Source organism: Schistocerca gregaria, chromosome 1 (assembly GCF_023897955.1).
Source record: "Schistocerca gregaria isolate iqSchGreg1 chromosome 1, iqSchGreg1.2, whole genome shotgun sequence".
Classification (NCBI taxonomy): domain Eukaryota; kingdom Metazoa; phylum Arthropoda; class Insecta; order Orthoptera; family Acrididae; genus Schistocerca; species Schistocerca gregaria.
This window is the reverse complement of record NC_064920.1, coordinates 229,786,248-229,811,160: the sequence shown is the minus strand read 5'-3', so window position 1 is coordinate 229,811,160 and position 24,913 is coordinate 229,786,248. Positions and strand designations below refer to the sequence as shown.

Here is a 24,913-nt window from a genome sequence, read left to right as displayed (position 1 = left end):
CAATACGTTCTATGCCAGTGTGTAAAATCTTAACCATTCAAAGGCTTGATAAGTTTTACAGTTCTGAGGGAAAGTATACTGTTGCTGAACACAGTGTGTTTAAGCAAGGAAAGAGTGTATTTTTAACTAGGAAATCTGAGGGCGGGAATTATTTTCTTTGTCTGTGTATACAACCTGCAGTGGTTGTGTATGTGAGTTGTGCTTGTGTGAATGAGTTTTGTACTTCAGGAGGAGGCCTTTTTGCAGGAAGCTAAAATGTACAGCAGTCTTTCCATTGTGCAGGTCTAAGACTCAATGTCTCCTCTATATGGTGTGTAGCAATCTATCCTTTTATGATATTGTTGTTTTCCTGTCCTGTTCTTTCCATTGTTTAATATGACTTAGTGTGCTAATGGAAACCAAACACAACTAAAATATTGCAAAGTTTGAGCTGGAGCAGAGGTATGAGCAGCGGAACGGGACAGTTAACAGCTTCACATTATTTCTGCCCATATCAAAAGAATGTTTAAAAAATATGTTATGATTCTGAGTGTTCAAATGAAGTTACTGTAATTTGAAACTGGTTGGTAGATTTATTTTTAACAAATGATTATGCAGTAATTCAACTGTAAACAGTATGCTTGATTTGTTTCTGTGTTTTTGCTGTTTCAGAATTAAAAGTGGCAACCCGGGAATCTTGGTTGCCTTCAACCCCAGCAGTAACAATGTTACTGTCAATTTGAACAGCATTGATAACATATCAGAAGAACTGACTGTGCAGTTACAAAGCTCTAATTTTGTGCATGATACTGTCAGACTGAAGTAAGTAATGCCTCATTATTATCTTAAAGTTATCATTTTACTAATGAGGCTGTGTCTGTCCATGGCTGAGATGTAAATGTTCCTCCAGTCACTGTAGGACTGCCTTATATTTGGGTTAAAGTAACATTGACTGCAGCTCCAGTGAGTCAAGTAGTAGGGATTAGCCATCAGCTAATAAGTTGTAAAATTTGAAATTTTCCTGGCGAATCAGCTGTTCAAAAAGATTTCAGGCTTGCAGCAGGTCGTCGTAAACTTCATTGCATGATATTTCAGCTGGACAACTGCCAGCCATCTTCAGGTGAGCCGAACAAGGACTGACAAAGACGTTCTCCGCTCCGTCATATATAGTGCGCTGATGGTACTGCCGCACATGTGTTGCAAACGCAGAGACAGGACCACACCACCCAGTGACAGTGCACTTGCTGGTGTAACTGGAAGACTCAGCTGCTGTCTGTATTGTTGCTGGCTGCAGCTATCTAAGTCCTCTGGCGTCTTCGTCTTGAGCAAATTTCAGAGATGACGGGATTCCACGCATTATTCAATTGGTAACCACTGTCACGGTTCATTAGATTTCCCACAATGCGTACTGCAAACTAACTGGGTTGTAGTAGGGGAGTGCAATGTTGATGTTCCGTAAAACACTCGTCCACTATACACGTTGTCTGTCCTATACAGGCCATACCACATTGGCATGGTATTTTGTTAATTCCCGCCTTCCGCAGTAACAAATCATCCTTCACTGATCCCAGCAAATCTGAAATCTTAAAAGGTGGATGAAAAACCACTTTCACATGAAAATTATTAAGAATCTTCACTATTTTGAAGGAGATATTTCCAATGAAGAGAAGAAAAGCTAGGGACTTGGCTGGTGTGTTCTCCTCTTTATCCACTTCCCAGTTCCTGGCTCTAGTTGAGACGGCCCTGTTAATTTGCTGGGTCGAGTATCCATTGTCTCTGAACACTGTCCTTAAATGTGTAAGTTCCTGAAGCAAATTGTCTGTATCTGACACCGTATGTGCCCTTTGCCTAAAGCTGTTAAGTACTCATGGTTTGGGATGGGTGATGGAACCTTGAAGAATGCAAGTACAGATCAGTGTGAGTGGGCTTACGATAAACAGAATGTCCCACTGAGCCATCACCCTTCCGTTTAACCAGAACATCCAGAAAAGGAAGGCAACTATCTTTCCCTAGTTTCATAGTAAATCGAATATTCTCATGGATTGAGTTAAGATGATGAAAAACTCCCATTAACTTTTTTTCTCCATGGGGGCCACACTATGAAAGTATCTTCGACATATCTCCAAAAACAGTTGGTTAACAGACTGCTGATTAAAGTGCTCTCTCCTCAAAATCCTCCATAAAAAGGTTAGCTGACAGAGGGCTGCCCGTGGTGACACCGTCAGACTGTTCAAAATATTGCTGGTCAAACATAAAATAAGTTGAGGAAAGAGCATGCCAAAACAAACCAGTGATGTCTGATTCATACTGTTGACCAATTAGTGTCAAGAAATCTGCAAGAGGTACTTCTGTGAAAAGGGAAACTACATCAAAGCTCACTAAGAGATCCGAACTACTTATGTGGAGAGCCCCCAGTCTGTTGATAAAATCAGCAAAGTTCCGTATATGATGTGAACATTTGCCAACAAATGGTCTCGGCAAAGAAGCTAGATGTTTGGCTAAATCATATGTGGGTGCATCAATATTACTCACTACAGGCCGTGAAGGCAGACCTTCTTTATATACTTTAGGAGAATATTCGATTTACCATGGAACTAGAGAAAGATGGTTGCCTTTCATTCCTGGATGTTTTGGTTAAACGGAAGAGTGACAGCTTGGTAGGACATACTGTTTATCATACGCCCACTCACACTGATTTGTACTTGCATTCTTCAAGGTTCAGTCACCCATCCCAAACCATGAGTGTACTTAAAACCCTTGTGCAAAGGGCACGTATGGTGTCGGATGCAGAGAATTTACCAAAGGAACTTCCACATTTAAGGACAGTGTTCAGAGACAATGGATACTCGACCCAGCAAATTAACATGTCCTTCTCAACTAGAGCCAGGAACCGGGAAGCAGATAAAGAGAACGCGCCAGCCAGGTCCCTAGCTATTATTCCCTTCGTTGGAAATGTCTCCTTCAAAATAGCAAGAATTCTTAATGATTTTCATGTGAAGTGGTTTTTCGTCCACCTTCTAAGATTTTGGATTTGCTGGGATGGGTGAAGAATGATTTGTTACTGCGGAAGGCAGGAATTTACAAAATACCATGCCAATGTGGTATAGCCTACATAGAACAGACAACATGTACAGTGGAACATCAACATGGCACTTGCCTACTACAACCCAGTAAGTCTGCAGTTGCGGAACATTGTATTTCCGACAGACTTTCAACGGAGTACAACAAAACTTCAATTTTGGCAACGGCAACAACTTTTTGGGACTCCATTATCAAAGAATCCGTTGAAATATGCATTGCAGGAAATCTAATGAACTGTGACAGTGCTTACCAATTGAATAATGTGTGGAATCCCGTCATCTCTGAATTTGCGTGAGACGAAGGTGCCAGAAGACTTAGATAGCTGCAGCCAGTGACAATATTGACAGCAGCTGAGTCAGCTACCAAGCCCGAAATCTTTTTGAACATCTAGTAAGTTATTTCGCAAATGAGCTATGCTCACTTTGTTGCCTGTTCTTTTAGTTTCACCCAAAGACTGGTCAGGTGTGGCTAGTTTAACAATGGCCCTCAACCACTGCAATCTGTCAGTCACGAAGTTATTTGATTCAAACTGTAATGAGTAACTTCTACATCCGAATGTTTGTAATTTATTGAAACTGAACTGATAGATGAGAATTACAACAAACTTGCAACATTTCCATATGATACGGCTGTTGCAGTAAGTATAACTTCTTTATTTTAAAAGAATAAAAGTGTGAAAAATGATGATTATAACCAACTCTAGAATACATTAGGTATAGTGCAATGGATGCTGCTGTGTATAATTAAATGGCAAGTGGGAATTTTAATAATCTCATAAAGAATGTTTGATACCATTTTTGCCTGTAGCTGTTATCAATAATATTCACTGTATACTAAGCAAACAAGTTAGACATTTAAATTCCATTTAATGCACTAGCACCAAATGTATGGTGTCCTGAGGTAGGCATGTTCCACGGAGATTATTGCAGGTATTTATCCAGGTTAAATAATGCCATAAAGAACCAATGGTAATAATGTGTGGATTTGGCTGCATTGGTGTTTGTCTTCTATTAGATAAAACTTGCAGAATGCATTTCAAACCACATGGTGATGCTTAATCACAGCATATTCTTGCATTAGCCTAAAAATAAATTTACCAAAAGGCTTTCTTAAAGCATATACTGTGGGTTCAGAGCTGTTTGTTTCAACTTATATAAAGGCAAAAAGAGCAGTTTAATGGACTTTTTGGTGCAGCAGCAAAAGAGTGAAGATAATTTCCAAAGTGAATTTTCTTTGTAAAAGTTGATGGCAACGTAAGTTCTGGATCAAGAGTGACAGTATGTATCTGCAACAACTTGTTGCTATGTAAATCTGACATCTTTTCTCAGTGTCACTTGTTACTACGATTATGTATATATAATCTCTATCAAATAAGAGTGCACAAAAATGTAGCTGTCAGTCTTTGCAGTAAGTGTTATGTTCTGATATTCTTCTAACTTAATTTTAAATCCATCTGAAAAAAACAAATTTATGAATATTTTTATGTCCGGTACAAAAATGACCAGAGAAGTTAATGTTTTGTGCTAAAACTGAAGCAGCACACAAAAGTAGAACCCAGCATTTTAAATGTATAGTACAGCGTGTTTCCCAAAAAAAAGTGTATATTTATGAAACTTGGGAAACACATTTAAGAATCTCTCCCGTTTCAATTACAGATGTTCAATATGTTCTCCATTAGTGACACGAACAATATCACATAGATACTTGAACTCTTTATGGTAGAGTTAGTGCATAAATCTTATCCTTAATGAAACTGCACAGAAAAGAGTCAAATCCGGTGATCGTAGAGGCCAGCTGAGAAGTACTAAGTCACCAGCTGTTTGATGACCAATCCTATGGCTCGGCAGTGTTTGATTCAGCTATCCAATCTTGTTGAAAAATGAAGTTGTCCTTGTTCAGGCTAGGAAACGAAAAATTTTGTAACATAGCAAGATACTGTTGACTGTTAACTGTGTGGAGTAGCTACTTTGCTACAGGTGGCAGTAACCAAGCAGACAGAAGGCAGTGACATCTAGTGGCAATGAATATAAACCAGACAATGTATTTGTTCCTCCAATAATCAAGCTGTGGTGCAGCAATCTAAGTTATGCCAATATAATACTCTGTAATGCATATATTCCTTTTGAAACACCCTGTCTATTAGTACACTTTTTTTTTGTTTTGCTAAGATACACATGTACAGAACAGTAATTATTGTGAGAAATTCTGCATTTCTTTGGTAGTACAAATCAAACAAATTAATTTTATGGCCACAAAACTGGCTCTAAATGACACTCCAGTGACTTTGTCCAACCCAGGTAATGTTCTAATATTGTGGTGGATTCAAATGAATTTGTGAACGTTTCTGGAGTATCCTGATCAGCTAAATGAGACCTTTTTCTTTTTCAGGTCAAAGATAGATACTGATGAAGTTCCATTGCCTGCAAAAGCTGCATTGGTTCTCAGTTTTGTTCCGAAGCTGACCTCCTAAATGCACACTGACAACTGTCATTAAAACAGTGGATTTTAATTTATTTGTACACTAGCATAGTATTTAAAATTTGACCTGCTCTCAGTATTTTAATAACTGTAACACATGTGGTGAATGACTTCATGTAGCCACTTGAGATTGTCCATAAACATTGGCATTTTTCAGCTTGGCAAACTAATACAAGACTGCAGTTGTTTTTTATTTCACAAATCATTTATGAAGTTGAGGCAAAGCATAATGGAACATGAAATAATGACCTATGTCTAATTATTTTCAACGTCTATATTTCGACTAAGATAATGCCATTAGTGTTGATTTTAATAGGGCATGTGAGGGGGTCCTCTGTTGGCTGTTGGAGATATCCATTTGAAGCTGTGAATCAGAGTTCCATTTACCATCAATAGTGACAATGCATTGGCTGAATGAGTAATGTGTGCTTCCTTTTCTAATGTCTGATCAGTTGTTGATGTGCATTTAGTGCACACTTGAACATTCACAGCCTAAGTCCTGTTCTGACTTTAAATTGTTTTGTGGGTGGGCACTCTCGGGTAAATTGGAAATGAACATAGGAAGCTTCGTTACCATTGCCCTTAGGCTGCAAAACATTGAAGCAGTTATTTCTGGAATCACCTCTGAGTTTGGAACACAAGGATGCAGTTGATCAAAGCTTTCTGAGCATAAAGGTGCACTAGGATGCAGCTGAGAAAGGCTTTCTGATCATTCTATGAGATGAATTGACCACCCAAGTTTCTTCCCTTATAAATTGTCAGTGATGGGCAAGAACTCGGTGCAAGAGATTTTATTGCTCGGCAAAATACATGTGAACAGCAGATTGAAAGTTGTATCATGACACACTGGTGTTATTCAGTGCTAAGGCACACTTTCATCTGTCTGACTGCGTGAATAAACAAAACTTGTTGTACTGGTGTGCTAGAACATCACAAGAGGCCTCTGTAACAGCTGGGTGTGGATTGTGAAGAGTGTGAATCATTCATCCTTTTTCCTGAAAACACGTAGAGTAACTCAGCCATGTGCCAATGTGATTGAGAACTTTCTTCCCCCAATATTAAACAAATTGATGTTGAGGATGTATAGCACCAACAAGATGGGGTCACGACACACAGTGTGAACAGCAATGAGTGTTCGGTAGGAAAAGTTCCCAGCACACCTGATCTTGAGGGGTGAATGGAACACCCACCCAATTTAGCTACTTGTTACTTTTTTCTGTATGAGTATTCTAAAATCCAGTGTTTATACTGATTGTCCAAAGATCCTTTACACTTGACGTGTATTCAGCACCAGTCATGTGGAAACAGTAAGGAATTAAAATGATAAATATGAGTTTTTGTTTTATTGACATTTGACGTCAGCAGTTTCGGTTGCCATATCCGAATCCTACTTGATAATGCTGGATGGAATGCAAACTACTAAATGTGTAAAGGTATGTGCTTGTGCATAAACTTAACTCTTCTGGCGCTGTGGCTTTCTGTTTTTTATGAGCAACGGTCAAAGGCTGGATCTGGAATAGAATCTTCTGTTGTGGAGTGCAACTAGGTATGAACACTGGAGATGAGGCCCAGAAATAAATTGATTAATTAATTAGATCACCATATAAGTAAACTGATGATTGATTGAACAACATTTTAAAGGAAGAAAGAAATTGAAAACTTTCTTTCCATAGTATGGAGATAGGATCATAATGCGTTCTGTTTGAAAATATTTTGTAGTGCACTGCACCTGCAAAAATCCATTGCTGAATGCCACCACTATACAGTGAGTGGTTGTCTGTATCACTTTCATCCCATTTTGAACCTTGCGAAAGACATTCCTGCTGTGGAGTGTAAATCACTGTCATTGCTGAACGCACAGAAGCTGCAGGTAATACAGTGGACAAAGTGTTGTGTGCAGACAAGCACCTTTAGATACACTAGTCAGAATATCACAGTATTGATGAGAACGTATGATCTTCCTACCATAATATGATAAATGCTGTTCACATGTGGGTGTAAGGCTACCAACAGAGGCCTATCATAGCATAGCCTTAAGGATATTAGCATAGCTTAAGCCATGGACATTTTGTAATGTGGATGATCAGCAATCTATCACATAATATCAAGGTATCTGGATTCCTTACTAAATAATATCTTGTGGATGTGGATATATCAGAATTCAGGATAAGGAGCCAGGGATGGAACAGTATCTCATCTGCTGACTTGTGACTTGCAATCTGTACAACAAATGTATCCAGTATAAATAATTATAATTGTCTAAAATTACTTAAAGTAGACTAAAGGTAAAACAAAGATGTGATATTCTGGGAGGTACAAAAAGGTACCAGGACACGTGATACGGGGAAAAGATGTAGCAGATGAAGTAGCCTAGGAAGCATGTAGAAGAGGAAATGGGATTTGGTGTGCTGTTACACCTAATTTGTGCATGACTATTGAGTGAACACATTTTTCTCTTGATGGTCATTAAAAGTTAATGGGACTTAGTGATAAAACTACTCCCAGGGAAGAGGGAGGATCACTAGTGAGTACAAACGCACCAGAAATTCAGACAAGAAAGCAGGACACAAGTGCCTCAAATGTATTTTTTGCAGTAAAGTGAGTGAAAGTCATTTCAAAAAGTTACTATATCTGGAAAGGTTCAGGGGTATTTTATGGGAATCTGGGAGACCCCAAGGAACTCCTATTTTGCATAAATTGCTGTAGTCATTGCTCAGTGTAGAGCAAGGATCATCCTATTTGTACAGTTAAAATAGAAGTAAGAACTCATTGCCCTCAATATCAACCATCAAAAGGAGTACATAGTGGTACAGACACAAGGAAAAATTACAAAATAGTTACTCAAATAACCAAAGTATCTTGCACAGAACATTCATCAAATTACAGGTGTGTGTGTGTGTGTGTGTGTGTGTGTGTGTGTGTGTGTGTGTGTGTGTGTATACAGTAACTTCTCGAAAGAACAGAATACTGTTGCTGACCGTGCAGCTTTTCCCTGGAATAAATGACTAACTGAAACCCTCAGCTGCCGACAGGTGTTGTTGATATACCTCGATGTGAACAGCTGAAAATGTGTGCCCCGACCAGGATTCGAACCCAGGATCTCCTGCTTACACGGCAGATGCTCGATCCATCTGAGCCACCTAGGTCGGGGCACACATTTTCAGCTGTCCACACCGAGGTATATCAACACCTGTCGGCAGCTGTGGGTTTCAGTTAGTCATCATTTATTACAGCAGTATGTCACCACTACAACGGTTCTCCAATAAAAGGAGAGTGTAGACTAAAGAACTGAGAATATGGAAGAAGAAATCTATATCGAGCAGATGCATCCCCGAAGTGGAGTTACGCGCACGTGGTTTGGAAACATTGTCTCCTAGGACACTTTCCAACAGCCTGGACTTGCCATAAAGAATGGATAAAGACAAATATTGCAGCTATAATATACTGATAAACCAAAACGATACAACCAATTGCTTGATAGTGTGTTAGTTCACCCTTGGAACACAATACAGCAGCAATTCTGCACAGCGTGAATTCAGGTCTTTGGTAGGCTTCAGGAGGTCCGTGGCACCAGATGTCTGCGCACACATCACACACATTTCCTGTAAATTACAGGATGATTGGCAGACATGGTATCTGACTGCATCCCCAATGTTGTGCCTTAGATTACTAATACACATCCCATGGAAGCCCAGGTGAAGGTCCCGCATTGTGTAATACTGTCCCCCACCAGCCTGGGTTTGTGACATGTTGCACATTTTGAGCAGCTTTTTGCCAGTATGATTGTATCCAGACATAATCATGGACATGATTAACAAGAAACATGCCTCATCTGACCAGGCAACACATTTCCATTGATACACAGTTCAGTCTTGATAATTGTATGCCAACTGCAATCACAATTGATGATGTCGCGTTTTTTTTTTAAAGCACCTTCTGACCGTCACTGCTTCACGCAAATACTCTTAGTGTTCCATAATGTGTAAAAGATCCAGAGTGGAGAGGTTTTAATTACTAATTGAAGAATGAGGAAACGTGTAACCACTTTTTCTCCATTAAATATGATCTGTTCATGGCATGAGAAACAGTCACTGGACCATAACAAATAGAATGTGGCATACATGCTCAAATACCAACAATCTTTTTTAATTGTAAAATTGTTATAATAAAATCTCACTTCAGGAACAGTATCCTGATCCTTGAAGAGACATCATGACTTTTCTACTGCAACCTGCACAGATAGTCCCAAATTAAAGTTACCATAGTGCAGCCAGGTATAAAGACTTGAGCAAATGGTCAACCACTGTTTCAATGTAGGTTCTCAAAACCATTAACATCATAAGCCCATACCAATGTGGATTCAAATAGTATCCTTCAAACCTCATTAATTTAATCTTACTAGTGACCACCTTACAAGTGTTGCCTATGTTATCATTTGGCAGGTGTTTATCACTTGGAAAAGATGTACGTCACCATTTGGATATACTGCATCCTTTGTCAACTTGCAAATTTGGTTTGAGAAGATGTCTGCATGTTCTTATTAAGTCCTTCCTTGGAAGATTTTTTCCACTACCTAGTCAGTCATTCCCTATCAGACTTCTTCATTCAAGAAAATCTGGTCCTCCAAGGCAGTGTTCTAAGTATACTCAAATTTGCAACAGTGATCAACACAATTTCATCTCCATAAGGATTTCTTCTGCATACATGGGTTAAATACCACAAGTTTCTTTTTATTCTGTTAATTAGTGCTGTACTAAAACAGGTTTTAGACTGTCTACCTCAGATTAAAATGTGAGCATGAAAGTACTACTGTCAAATATTTGTAGACCATCGCTGTAACCACTGCAACCCTAAAACTACTTTTATAGTAGTTACATTCTTTAATCTGACTAAAATCCATGTAACACACTTTTATTCCACTATGTTTATGTAGGTCAATAACGGGCGTGCCAAGCACCGTACCTCACAGGGCACCGTTTTTAATGTTTCCCGTTCTGAATTTGTCTTGCTTCTGCCGTAAAATTTAGTGATGTAACTAACCCTCTATTGTTGAGATCCCATCCATTGAAGGGAAAATGCCATAGTATTTTAATTTCTCCAGTAAAACTTTATGATCTATACAGCAAAGATAAGATCCCAAAAATAACAAAAGGGTTGTTTTTACTATTTAGTTGTACCTGAACGAAGCTTGAGAGGTAATAGGGTCATTTGTCCATACAGAAGCTGTAATCAAAACCTGCCTGATATCATGAAAGGCTATTCTTGGATAGCTGGGTCAATATTCTGATTTAGGTTACCTTCTCAAAACTTATGAGTGTGCATGAAAGGGGTAAAGGAAATGAAGTTATCTAGAAGTACTATATTTAAAAAAAGGAAAAAAAGTTCAGATATCCAGCCAGATCTTTGATGTGATTTGACAGTGGTTAAACAATGTGTAAAGCTGTTTAAATATTCATAAATAGACAACTGAGCACTTCACAAAATATAAAACAAAACAAAAAAATCTTATGCTTAAAATATAAACGAGTCACCATTTGAATCGGTCAGCCCATACAAATACATGGATTAGTGGGAATGGATATGAAATGATCACTTGAGACATTGGCTGTGACACACACAATGATGGATGTCAAATGTCAGGCCACGCCACAGCCTGAATCTGCGGTGGCCACTGCAGGCCATGTGACAGTCAATGTGTTAAGCTCAATCATAAGTACAGTAGGTGGCACACTTTGGGTCACTGATAATATACTAGGAAAACATTGTCAGATTACATAAAGAAATGGCTTATAAAGCACTCACCTGGCCCATTGTATAAAAGTGCTAAAGTGTGCAGGACCTATATCAGCCACACAGGATTAGCCGAGTTGTCTAAGGCGCTGCCGTCATGGAATGTGCGGCTGATCCCAGCAGAGGTTTGAGTCCTCCCTTGGGCATTGTGTGTGTGTGTGTGTGTGTGTGTGTGTGTGTGTGTGTGTGTGTGTGTGTGTTCGTCCTTAGGATAATTTAGGTTAAGTAGTGTGTAAGTTTAGGGGCTGATGACCTTAGCAGTTCGTCCCATAAGATTTCACACACATTTGAACAACCTATATCAGAAAGAACTATTTCTTGATAGTGAGTATACAAAGAAGAGTGACAGCTGGTCTCAGGTTTATTTGATTTGCAGCAAAGTGTAAAGGAAATTCTGAGACACCTAAACTGGTAGATAGTTATAAGATGTCATCTTTAGAGAGTCTGTTTAGTCTTTACCAGTATTAAGTGACAAATATTCTAAAGCCTCCTACATATTGCTTACATTAGGACTGAAGACAATAATAGACTGATTGAGCACATACATAGGCTTTTAAGCAGTCTGCTACCATCGGTGCAAAACAGTTACTGGATCAATAAAAAAGGAGTTAAGATGGTGACTTTAATGCTTCAGTTGTTCTACAGTCTCCCACACTCACCCACTTGAGTGCAATGCTCAGAACATTCATACAACCATGTGAAACAGTCAGAAAAGTCCTTTGGGATGTTGTTAAACTCACACGTCACATTGACTTGAATGCCCAGTTAAGTCATCAGTATGTTGACCTTTCATGTGAATTTCTGCACCTTTGTCGTTTTAAGGTAGGTTCTTATTGATAATACGAAGTCTGTGTCGGGAGTTAGTGTTATTTATGTCCATCAGTCGGGCTTAGACTCCCTGCGCAGACAGTCGGATTGTGGCCGCCGCCAATCCATTTGCGGGTGCCGACCCAGGACTGCGCCCACCCCGGTGTTGCACCAGGTGGAGGAAGATGCAGAATCCGGTGGAGTGTTCTCTGTGGCCATCTGGTCCCTACCAGTTTCTACTGGGACAGCATCTTCAAGGAGGGCACTGAAATCATCTTCAAGGAGGCCATTGAAATTCGTGTAACGGACAATCTCATAAACCAAGACACAGGTTTTCAACTAAGCAAGGCATGGCAACCATTACTTAACTCCATCAAGGAGTCACGCCACAAGCGGACACAAGACCCTTCTATGACGGCCGCAGGGGACACTCCACGAGATTCTGCAGACCTGGGTCGACTGTCGCAATTGAAGCATTGGCGGTCGCAAACTGAATGTCAGCGGATGTGACAGGTAGTTCGGCAGCTGCAATCGGACCGTTGGTGCAAGGAATCGAAGTCCAGCTGATGGACATAAATAACACTGACAATGAGCAAACAGACCATTCCACCTGAACCACCTAATGATGGCGGAAAGGTTATTCGCCGAAATATCATGGGACTGGCGGAAAGGTTATTCGCCGAAATATCGTGGGACTTCAACGATCTCATCCGGCTGGACACCCAAGAGCCCCAAGGTGTACATTGATGGTGGTAGAATCATTCTGTAATCAGTTAGATATGCCAATTCTTGAAACTCGCTCAATAGCATTTCATGAAAAGAACATCTCCATCCAGTGACTTGAGTTCATGGAACATTTCCAAAATATTTTCATATAGATTGAACATACCAGTAACAAATCTAGCAGCATGTCTCCAACTTTCTACAATGTCTTTCCTACTGACTTGTTGAGAATCCCAAACACTCACACAAGTTGTGTTCAAGAATATGCAGTCTCCTTTATAGAAAACTGCACTTTCATAAAATACTCCAAATAAACTGAAGCTGGCCATTCACCTTTCCTAAACAAATCTCATGTGCTGGTTTTATTTTATATTGCTACATTTAAAACAGCCTGCCATTCATCACACCAAACAGAAATCCTGTTTCCTCTTGTGATCACTCAATAACAAAGCTATCCTGTACACTACAGCATCATCAGCAAACATCTGCAGATTTCATTGGAAATTGCTGGGCTGATAGGCTGTGGTTGATGTCTAAAACCTTCTCCTAACACTTCATCTCCAACTGTGGGAGACATCTTCAGAGGTAAAGTGACAAACTGTAACTAGATCTTGAGGGAGCACCAAATATACAGGGTGGTCCATTGATCGTGATCAGGCCAAATATCTCACGAAATAAGCGTTGAACGAAAAAATTGCAAAGAACGAAACTTGTCCAACTTGAAGTGGGAAACCAGATGGTGCTACAGTTGGCCGCTAGATGGCGTTGCCATAGGTCAAACGGATATCAACTACATTTTTTTTAAATGGAAACCCCCCCACTTTTATTACAATTTCGTGTAGTACGTAAAGAAATATGAATGTTTTAGTTGGACCACTTTTTTCGCTTTGTGATACATGGTGCTGTAATAGTCACAAACATTTAAGTACTTGATATCACGTAACATTCCGCCAGTGCTGATGGTATTTGCTTCATGATACATTACCTGTGTTAAAATGGACCGTTTACCAATTGTGGAAAAGGTCCATATGATGTTGATGTATGGCAGTCAAATTGCGCGAGAATCGGGAATCTCAAACATCGGGGTTGAGAATGCTACATCAATTGCACCCGTACCATATTTCTATGCACCTGGAACTGCATGGTAACGACTTTGAACGTCGTGTAAAGTTCTGCCACTGGGAACAAGATAAATTACGGGATGATGACAGATTTTTTTGTGCATGGGTTCTATTTAACGATGAAGCATCATTCACCAACAGCGGTAACGTAAACCAGGATAATATGCACTATTGGGCAACGGAAAATCCATGATGGCTGCAGCAAGTGGAACATCAGCGACCTAGGCGGGTTAATGTATGGTGTGGCATTATGGGTGAAAGGATAACTGGCCCTCAATTTTTCGATGGCAATCTGAACGGTGCAATGTGTGCTGATTTCCTGTCTAACGTTCTACTGACGTTACTACAAGATGTTTCACTGCATGACAGAATGGCGATGTACTTCAAACATGATGGATGTCCGGCACATAGCTCATGTGTGGTTGAAGCGGTGTTGAATAGCACATTTCATGACAGGTGGATTGGTCAATGTATCACATTGGAACAACCGAAATAAAATGTTCAAACCAGCCTAAGTTCTGTATTTTAATGTAAAAAACCTACGTGTTGCCATGTTTCTGACTATTAAAGCACCATCTATCACAAAGCGAAAAAAGTGGTCCAACTAAAACATTCATATTTCTTTATATACTACACGAACATGTAATAAAAAATGTGGGTGCCCACTTTAAAAAATGCAGCTGATATATGTTTGACCCGTGGCAGCACAATCTAGCGGGCCAACCATAGCGCCATCTGGTGTCCCCTTGCCGGCCGTGGTGATCTAGCGGTTCTAGGGGTGCAGTCCAGAACCACGCGACTGCTATGGTTGTTGTTGTTGTTGTGGTTGTTGTTCTTGTTGTGGTTGTTGTTGTTTTGTTGGTTGTTGTTGTTGTTTTGTTGGTTGTTGTTGTTGTTTTGTTGGTTGTTGTTGTTGTTTTGTTGGTTTTTGTTGTTGTTTTGTTGGTTTTTGTTGTTGTTTTGTAGTTTTTGTTGTTGTTTTGTAGTTTTTGTTGTTGTTTTGTAGTTTTTGTTGTTGTTTTGTAGTTTTTGTTGTTGTTTTGTAGTTTTTGTTGTTGTTTTGTAGTTTTTGTTGTTGTTTTGTAGTTTTTGTTGTTGTTTTGTAGTTTTTGTTGTTGTTTTGTAGTTTTTGTTGTTGTTTTGTAGTTGTTGTTTTGTAGTTGTTGTTGTTGTCTTCAGTCCTGAGACTGGTTTGATGCAGCTCTCCATGCTACTCTATCCTGTGCAAGCTTCTTCATCTCCCAGTACCTACTGCAACCTACATCCTTCTCAATCTGCTTAGTGTAGTCATCTCTTGGTCTCCCTCTACGATTTTTACCCTTCACGCTGCCCTCCAATACTAAATTGGTGATCCCTTGATGCCTCAGAACATGTCCTACCAACCGATCCCTTCTTCTAGTCAAGTTGTGCCACAAACTCCTCTTCTCCCCAATTCTATTCAATACCTCCTCATTAGTAATGTGATCTACCCATCTAATCTTCAGCATTCTTCTGTAGCACCACATTTCGAAAGCTTCTATTCTCTTCTTGTCCAAACTATTTATCGTCCATGATTCACTTCCATACATGACTACACTCCATACAAATACTTTCAGAAATGACTTCCTGACACTTAAATCTATACTCGATGTTAACATATTTGCCTTCTTCAGAAACTCTTTTCTTGCCATTGCCAGTCTACATTTTATATCATCTCTACTTCGACCATCATCAGTTATTTTGCTCCCCAAATAGCAAAACTCCTCTACTACTGTAAGTGTCTCACTTCCTAATCTAATTCCCTCAGCATCACCCGACTTAATTTGACAACATTCCATTATCCTCGTTTTGCTTTTGTTGTTGGTCATCTTATATCCTCCTTTCAAGACACTGTCCATTCCGTTCAACTGCTCTTCCAAGTCCTTTGCTGTCTCTGACAAAGTTTTTATTTCTTCTCCATGGATTTTAATACCTACTCCGAATTTTTCTTTTGTTTCCTTCACTGCTTGCTCAATATACAGATTGAATAACATCGGGGATAAACTACAGCCCTGTCTCACTCCATTCCCCACCACTGCTTCCCTTTCATGTCCCTCGACTCTTACAACTGCCATCTGGTTTCTGTACAAATTGTAAATAGCCTTTCGCTCCCTGTATTTTACCCCTGCCACCTCCAAAATTTGAAAGAGAGTATTCCAGTCAACATTGTCAAAAGCTTTCTATAAGTCTACAAATGCTAGAAACGTAGGTTTGCCTTTCCTTAATCTAGCTTCTAAGATAAGTCGTAGGGTCGCAGGTTCGAATCCTGCCTCGGGCATGGATGTGTGTGATGTCCTTAGGTTGGTTAGGTTTAAGTAGTTATAAGTTCTAGGGGACTGATGACCACAGCAGTTAAGTCCCATGGTGCTCAGAGCCATTTGAACCATTTTTTTGGTGTCCCCCTTCAAGCTAGACAAGTTTTGTTCTTTGTAGTTTTTTTGTTTGCGCTTATTTCGTGAGATATTTGGCCCAGTCACGATCAATGGACCACCCTGTATAGATGGTGTAGGGGCACCACATTCCATGATATTATCTCTGTTAATGGCAGCATTCTTACTTGAAAGAAATTATCATTCTTAAAGTGTAACATTGACATCCAAATTTTATCTAATGTCACACGTTACTCTTTACTGTTCAAACTATTGGGGTGTTTACAAATCTATATGGCTTCTCTATACATAAATACATACATGCATGCATGATAATGCAATGTTTTTGAGAATACACTCCTCTCACTAAAGTTTTTCATGAACACCCTCTTAGTAAACATGTTCCACTACAGCCGATTTATCCAGTACCAGTATGAGCCAGTCCACAACTACAAGGAATCTTATCTACACTCACCGTTGCCAAAGGGTGTTTTATATCTTTTACTGATGTTGAGCATTCTTTTATCTTGGTGGGGGTCTGAAGGTAGTTTCCACACATACTTGCTCAACACTTTCCCAATGCACTCTATAATCGTACTAGTGAATAGAAGGAAAACTTTCCCTTTGGGCAGCCATTATTCTTTATTGATTCCTATTTTCACACTTCCCTGGGGTACTCCAGATGATAATCCTAATTTGTGATGAACGCTTGACATCCAAGACAATGTACTGGGTTCTAGCACTTTAGTCTTCAAGCCACTCGCATATCTCAGAACTTATTCCATATGCTCTGACTTTTGTTACAACTGCAGTGGGGCACTGTGCAAAACCTCATCTGGAAATTTAGGAATTTGGATTCTACCTACTGTCCTTTATCATGGTAGCAGAACATCATGTGAGAAAAGGGAAATTAGAGTTCCAAGCTAGTAATTCTAAATTCATGCTGATGTGCGGAAAGAAGCCTTATATTTGAACTTAGAACGTGCACAATAATTTTGCACAAAACTGACAGTGATATTGCTGCATAATTTTGTACGTCTGTTCTTTTACCCTGCTATATATGGGAGACACTTGCACCTTTTATCCAGTTGCTTGGGACCCTGTGCTGAACATGACACTCATGATAAAACAAGTCAAGTAAGGGGCCAGTGTCAAACTGTACTCTGTTTAAAATTGGGATTCCAAGTATCTTAATCACTCCTCCACATAAGCAATGCCTATTTCTATGTCCTTCATATGCGTGTCTGTGCAATGGTCAAACAATGGTGTGTCTAAGATTGTTATGTATGAGCAGGCAGTTTTTAATGCTGAATTTAAAAACTTCAGCTTTTCTTTGGCTGTCTTCTATTGCCACTCCAGACAGGTTGCCAACTCACTGAATGGAAGCCTTTGACTTGTTTAGGGATTCTGCGTAGGATCAAAAATTTTTTGGTTTCTCAGAAAGATCTTTTGCTAATGCATCATGTTGGAAGTTATTGTATGGTTCATGTGTCGATTTTGTACACCCACAAATTTCTACTAACTTTTGCAAGTTGGCATTTCTGTACTTGTTTTTTGTAAACAGAAAATGCAACTCTCATTTACTCGGTATTTTCTGAATTTTGTTAGTAAGTCACAGTGGGTCTTTTCTGTGCTTAATCCACTTACTCAGCACATAGTTCTCCAGAATGGACTTAAAATAGTTTAAACTCTGTCCTCAATTTCAATACATCCATCATACAGAAACTCAATTATCTCCATTCAGTGTACGTAGAATGTTAACAACTGCTTAGTTGATCTTTCTACATAAAAGCTCTCCTAACCTTCTTGATGGATTTATTACTCTAGTAACCAATGCTGCTATGGTGTGCAGAATATGGACTTATGATTCAGTTTTTGTTCTTTAGCAGTAAAATTGTTAAAGTCCTGAGATACGATGCAAAACATTGGCAATTACACTGGATTGTTTTGTATGGTGAGCAAACTAGCAGACAATGAAAAACATGATTGCCTGAATGTTTACTAAACTGTGAAACACATGGTGACTCATCTCCAGTCAGTGAATTGCAGGTCCAAACTTCATTATCAGACGATTTTCACTGGCTTCTCACTCCAATTAAGTCAGAGACTGCAAAGCTGGATACAAATTATTGACAAGTTATGTCAGCTAAAAAGTGGGTATCCTTTACATTCTGTCAGGTAGCAATGAGACAATTTTGCTTGTCTCTGGTATTTATTTCCTATTTCAACTGTTTCTACATATAAGATAATTCCTGCTATTTGCAGTCCCATAAATGAAGCTTTCTAACCTTAAGGTAAATATAAGAAATAATATCAATAAAAATTACCAATGCAATGTAAAAATATATAAGAGCTCTGCTATACTAAATCAAAGATCCAGGTTCTGGCTCAGACAACCCAATTAGGGGCTACTAACTGCCATGTCATTCTCTGCCAATGGTGTCATTTGGGTGTAGTATGGATGGTCATGGGGTCAGCACACTGCTCTCCCAGCTGCTGCTGGATTTCTTGACTTTGGAACCATTACTTATCAATCGAGTAACTCCTCCACTGGCATCACAAAGCTTAGTGCATGTTGCTCCTGTCCTCCTGCCAAGGAAATATCCCTGGCAGTTCTGGTGGTCAATCCCAGGTCTTCCGCAAAACAGCCAGATGCACTGAGTTGTGCAGGCACATCGTCTTATAGGGTATTTGATATCATGTGCTTAACAGTTTGTTAGATGGGTGGTAGCACAAAGGAGGGAATGATTTTTATTCATTTCATTAGTATAATGAAGTCTCATAAAATGATAGCAAAAATGTGACATAATTACAAACACTTGAAACATATTTCATGATAATGATCAGATCTTTAACATATTTTAATTTCATATTAATCTATATACCTGTTTACTCTCAGACATTTATTTTTCTGCCTTATCTTAAATAAATTAAATATTAAGTATATGAAAATATCTATAGTTGGAAATAAAAACTATAGCAAAAGTGAAACTTCCTGGCAGATTAAAACTGTGTGCGCGACCGAGACTCAAACTCGGGACCTTTGCCTTTCGCGGGCAAGTGCTCTACCATCTGAGCTACCGAAGCATGACTCACGGCCAGTACAGGTCCCGAGTTTGGGTCTCGGTCGAGCACACAGTTTTAATCTGCCAGGAAGTTTCATATCAGCGCACACTCCGCTGCAGAGTGAAAATCTCATTCTATAGCAAAAGTGTTTGTACCACAGTATCGGAATGTTTTGTAGCGTTTGTGTCGATAGTTATGGCGGAAGAAGATGGAGAGGGCTGAATAATTTCAGTTTGCTGGTTTGTTGTGGTAGAGGGGCTGTCAAAATTGCCCATATCTGCCTGGAAGAACACTTCATGAATTTTAAACTGCACTATGTTCTGTACATGGTTATTGTAGGTTTTCAATTTAAATGCCACATAATCAGAAAATATGTCACGTGGTGACTTTTTTTCTTGTTGTTTGTAGCTTGTTTTCTGTTTCTGATGGTGTCAATTATATTTATGATCATGTTCAGATCAGCAGCAGCTTCATCATATGCATCTCCTTTTCTACACTTATTCTTCTTTCTTGGAGGTTCTTCTACATCCCCTACTTGTACTTCATCTGATGGAGGATATTCTGTTTGTAAGACAATTTCATTACTTGTTCCCTCATCTTCAGACCCATCCAAACTTGTCACATCTATATCAAGCTCTTCAACTGTGTTCTCCTGAGAATGAAAAGAAAAAAAAAAGCTTACAAAATCTGTGTCATTTAAAGCTAGAAGCATTATTTTCTACATAATATTAACATACCCATAATATGATGCAGCTGTGGCACCCCACAATTAGTGGATCACTTTGCTAGTATATATTTAAGATTTGTAAAGAATTCAACTATTCATTTATTTAGAGTAACATCGACAAATATACCTTGTTGCTTCAGTTTCCCTAACATGCATATAAACCACTAAAAATTGCACATGGCACTGCGGAACTTCCCAAAATGCCTTGGAGTTGTGATGGGAAGCACTGTGGAACAAATCTGTGGGGTTGCCAGTGCTTTTATCGTTTTCTGTACACAATTGTTGGTTTGAAAAAACTAATTTCAGATGGTAGGGATGAAAAACAAATCTTTTTCGAAACCCATAGAGTGCTACGTTTTAGGTATATTATATGGAGGCCTGACTAAAAGGAAAAAGTAATTTACCAGATGTATTCATCAGCGAGCACTCACTTGATTTCTGCTAATATTTATCAACTCCATACCCAGGAGAACTCGGTGAAGTTGTGACGAATGTGTGTTCAGCTATGGAATGAGAAGAGTGAGCACAGTGGTAGAGGAACATTTAGAAACAGTAGATGAAGAGATGGAAGATGGAGAAAATCTGGTTTCCAGTAGCTGTCGGGAAGGAAGATGCTCTAATGGATCATTCTTGCCTTCCAGATCTGTGCCTCAGTCATGAAAAAATAAAAGCATTCACATCTCATTGTTCATGTAGAATAACTGTATTTATTAGAATTGAAGACCACAACCAGAGATGTTATTTGGTAAACTAACAATATGGGGTGTCCTTCCTAAACTATATGTATGAAAGGATTGACTAAATTACCCTTCTCCAAAAAGCAAAGAAATATTCTGTACTGGTTGGTATCATACAGATGGCAATAAGTACTAATACATACAAAGAAAATTACAATGTACATTGTTATAAAGACAACATTAGTACTTTGTAGGGATTCCTCTTCTATGTCATGCTTCTGTTAACGTCTCTGCAAAAGTGTTTAAGCTGTTTTGGTAGTCTGAGGTAATATTCTGCCATTCATTGTGTAGACAATATTTCACAGCAGTCTTAACTTTGTTTTCTGACCATTTGCACGTGTATTCCAAAGATATTCAAGTGGATTATGGTTTGCATTCTGTGCTGGAAATTTGAGGAGTATGGTACAACAACCATGGATGCTGTATGCTTAGGTACAAATGGCTCTGAGCACTATGGGACTTAACATCTATGGTCATCAGTCCGCTAGAACTTAGAACTACTTAAACCTAACTAACCTAAGGACATTACACAACACCCAGCCATCACGAGGCAGAGAAAATCCCTGACCCCGCCGGGGAATCGAACCCAGGCGTGGGAAGCAAGAACGCTCCACGACCATGAGATGCGAGCTGTATGCTTAGGGCCACTGGCTTGCTGAAAGTAGAAATATGTGACTAAAACCAAGATAGCAACACTATTTTTGCAGATTTGCCTTTAGGATATTTAAATATTGACATCTGCGTTACCTTCAACAAAAACAAGTTGTCCGCCACCAGATGCAGCCATACATCCCCATACCGTAATTCCTTGCCCACCATTCTTTGCTGTGTGGAGATTGTGTATGGGATCCTCCTCCAACATTCTTTACTGTGTGTGGGATACAGCTCAGTATATGGTCGTCGTTCGCCCGGTAGCTGAGTGATCAGAGCGACAGACTGTCAATCCAAAGGGCCCGTGCTCAATTCCCGGCTGGGTTGGAGATTTTCTCCACTCAGAGACTGGGTGTTGTGTTGTCCTAATCATCATCATCATCATCATCATCACCATCATCATCATTTCATCCCCATCGACGCGCAAGTCGCCAAAGTGGCGTCAAATCGAAAGACTTGCACCAGGCGAACGGTCTACCCGACGGGAGGCCCTTGTCACATGACATTTCATTTCATATGGTCGTCTTCTCACCAAAAGTCTGTCATCATTTATTGGTAAATGATGCAGGCTTTGGTGTGGAGATGGCCAAGTATTGAGCTGTAACCCAAACACATCCAACCCACAGTAACACACGATGATGGAGGGATATGGAATGGCTACATCTTATGAGTTGGCCAACTTGTTTTTGTTTAAGGTAATATAAATCTATATCAGTATTTAAATATCCCAGCAAATCTACAAAAAAGTGTTGTTAGCTTGGACTTAGTCGCGCCTTACTACTTTCAACAAGACAACTGGCACTAAGCATACAGCTCGAATTTTTCGTCTATGGTTGTTGTACAGAATGCCCCATGTTTTCACCTTCCAGCTCAGAGAACAGACATTGATCCACTTGAACATCTCTGTAATAAGCTAGAAAGACTGGGCAGAAAACATAAAATACGAAGTATGACCGCCCTGTGATAACGTCGACACCATGAATGCAAGGTTATTTAATGGCAAAATACTACCTCCAAGACCGCTAATCAGGTTTAGTTCATTCCAAAGAGCATAATAAAAGTGATACATAGAGGAATAATACTTTCAGAGTACAAACATCGTCTTTACACTTTTTATGTGCGCTGTAATTTTCTTTGTATAATGAATACTTTTTTGCCAGAATATTTAATTACTTGCTGCAGAAGGCTAATTTAGCTAATCCATTTACATGTACAGATTAGGAAGGAAACCCCCATACTGTTAGTTTGCCAAATAACATCTCTGGTTGTAAACTTAAGCTCTAAAAATACAGTTATTCTAGGTGAACAACAGAGTATCAACATTTTTTTCACGACTGTATATTGTCGAAGAAATTTGCTGTGATAACTAATTCACACACTGCTTTAACTCGTACAATGGACGGATCAAATGACAAGGGAAGTACTGCTGAGCATATGCTCTGCTACTGACGTTTTAAATACATTTATAATTCTGTGATTAAAGAAAATAAATACTAGAGTACTGTTCGTACAGATTAATGAATTCCCTCACCTCTGAGCACCTGCCTTTTGTCCATCCAACTTTATCGAGTAGGAATGACATCGATTTGAAGGCAAACCAGCCGGAACGGTACTTCTTGCCTGCAGGCATTCCCGAGGTTGTGGCCTCTTTCCTTCTTTCTCTCCTAAAGGAAGCAAGTAGGGAGTTAATTTTCTTCTTCACTTCCTCAGATGGCACTTTAAGTGCTTCGGCAATTTCTTGCCAAGCTTCATTTTTTCTGGTGTGCATTTTAAATTCTGGATCTTTTGGATCCCACAGGCACCTGTGGTGTCTGTACTCTTCAATTAATAGCATTACATCGTCTTCTAACCACTCCATCGCTAACATCACTCACATCACGTTCAATAACGAAAACAAAGGAACACCATAGCACGCGCGAAAAACAACAGACTGCGAATGTTGTGAGTCGCAGCCGCCCGAGCGCCGAAGTGGAGGGCGTGCAAAATTCCTGTTATGACGACGCTAAAAGACGACAGCTAGCCCTAACACGTGAGAGCACGTCCGAAACTCCGTTTGTTCCAGCTCGCCTATTGTTTACACCCAAGAAAATGCTCGTTCGCTCGCATGTAAATGAGACATCATTCTGACGGAATGCCCAAACTTGTAATGTAACATTTCCATCTGCACTGATTCAGTTCTCTGTGATATCTCATTCTGATAGCAAACATACTCGTAATAATGACGCGTTTTGCTTAACTTCTGAGCGCATGGACGTATAGCACATCGTCACATACAAGTCATTCACTGTCCTTACTTTTGGCAACATAGTATATTTTTGTATGCGAAATTTAGCCAGATCTGAAGCTGGATTGATAACTTAATTACAGGCAAAATATAGCACGTTACTGAGGACAAACTTACAAAAAGGCACATGTAATTGCAGCTGTACTCCAGGGAATTTTGATAAGATTACTTTCCTCAGTATTGCATGTTAGTGACTTGTCTGGTCCTCTGTCCATTCTTGAATTTTTGTAATTATTTGCCACGCCTTCCATCACTGACAATATTTGTTAATGTGATAAATGCTGAGCCTCAATGTCGTCTGGACTTTACATTAAACTTTAGGTCCCACTATGACTGGCTCGGTCAGTCAGTTAAAAGGTCAAAGACTGGAAGAAGGCAAAGGCATATCACTTGCAATGGGACTATTCTTAACAAAAGTACTAGGGCGCTAGAGCTATTTTGGTTGCGACTATAATTTAATCAAAGTCTCATCTTTTAAGATGATTCACACTAAAATAGTTTAAGACAGATACATATTTTTTGCCAGACAATTCTTTCTACAGTTTGTAATGCAAGTAGCCTCTTACTAGAAGCTTTCTTATGGAGATGAAGACATCTACTTGTATAAGCAAAATCAAACTTTTTGTAAACACAATCAATGGAAACTACAGATTGGAATATCAACAATATAAGGAAAATGATAAATTGCTACTTACCCCAAAGGTAACGTGTTGAGTTCCAGACAGGCACAATGAAAATACTGTTACACATTTAGCTTTCACTGAAAACCTTCACAAAAGAAAACACTCTCTCTCTCTCTCTCTCTCTCTCTCTCTCTCTCTCTCTCTCTCTCTCTCTCTCTCTCTCTCTCTGCCACAAATGGACTGTACACTTTTGTCACAGTGCCACAACAAAGCATAATTTCATTTGTAGTTTTCAAGGAACGTTGTGTACATGCAAATACACTATCTGTCATTGCCCAGCAACACTTTTAACTGTCGTCAGCAGCAGTGGGCATTAAAGCATTTTGTATCTACTGGGAAATCACTCTCAGCTGTGACATGCACAGCTGTCAATTGATACGATAACACTGTAGTCATGTG

At 39.4% G+C, this 24,913-nt stretch overlaps 2 protein-coding genes across 2 annotated transcripts in view; one reads left to right on the top strand and one right to left on the bottom strand.

Moving 5' to 3' along the window:
- LOC126338145 (probable maltase) overlaps nt 1-5,713 on the top strand; it is a 30,919-nt gene extending 25,206 nt beyond the window's left edge. The window contains exons 9-10 of the mRNA XM_050001527.1: nt 652-801; nt 5,449-5,713. Coding sequence (XP_049857484.1) covers nt 652-801; nt 5,449-5,530 — 232 coding nt within the window. The 3' untranslated portion in view covers nt 5,531-5,713. The remainder of the gene's footprint in view (nt 1-651; nt 802-5,448) is intronic.
- A 12,946-nt stretch (nt 5,714-18,659) lies between these two features.
- On the bottom strand, nt 18,660-23,587 carry LOC126338093 (uncharacterized). The gene is made up of 2 exons (XM_050001524.1): nt 23,079-23,587; nt 18,660-20,084 (listed from the first exon to the last, which is right to left on the bottom strand). Exons 1-2 carry the CDS (start codon nt 23,412-23,414, stop codon nt 19,776-19,778), a joined length of 645 nt encoding a protein of 214 aa, XP_049857481.1. The 5' UTR covers nt 23,415-23,587; the 3' UTR covers nt 18,660-19,775.
- Between the last annotated feature and the right edge of the window lie 1,326 nt (nt 23,588-24,913).

Coding starts and splice junctions, on each gene's coding strand:
- LOC126338093 (XM_050001524.1), bottom strand. CDS start 23,414: ATGTTAGCGATGGAGTGGTTAGAAGACGATGTAATGCTATTAATTGAA. Junction 20,085..23,078: donor CAAAAGGCAGGTGCTCAGAG/GTGAGGGAATTC, acceptor TTTCATTCTCAG/GAGAACACAGTTGAAGAGCT.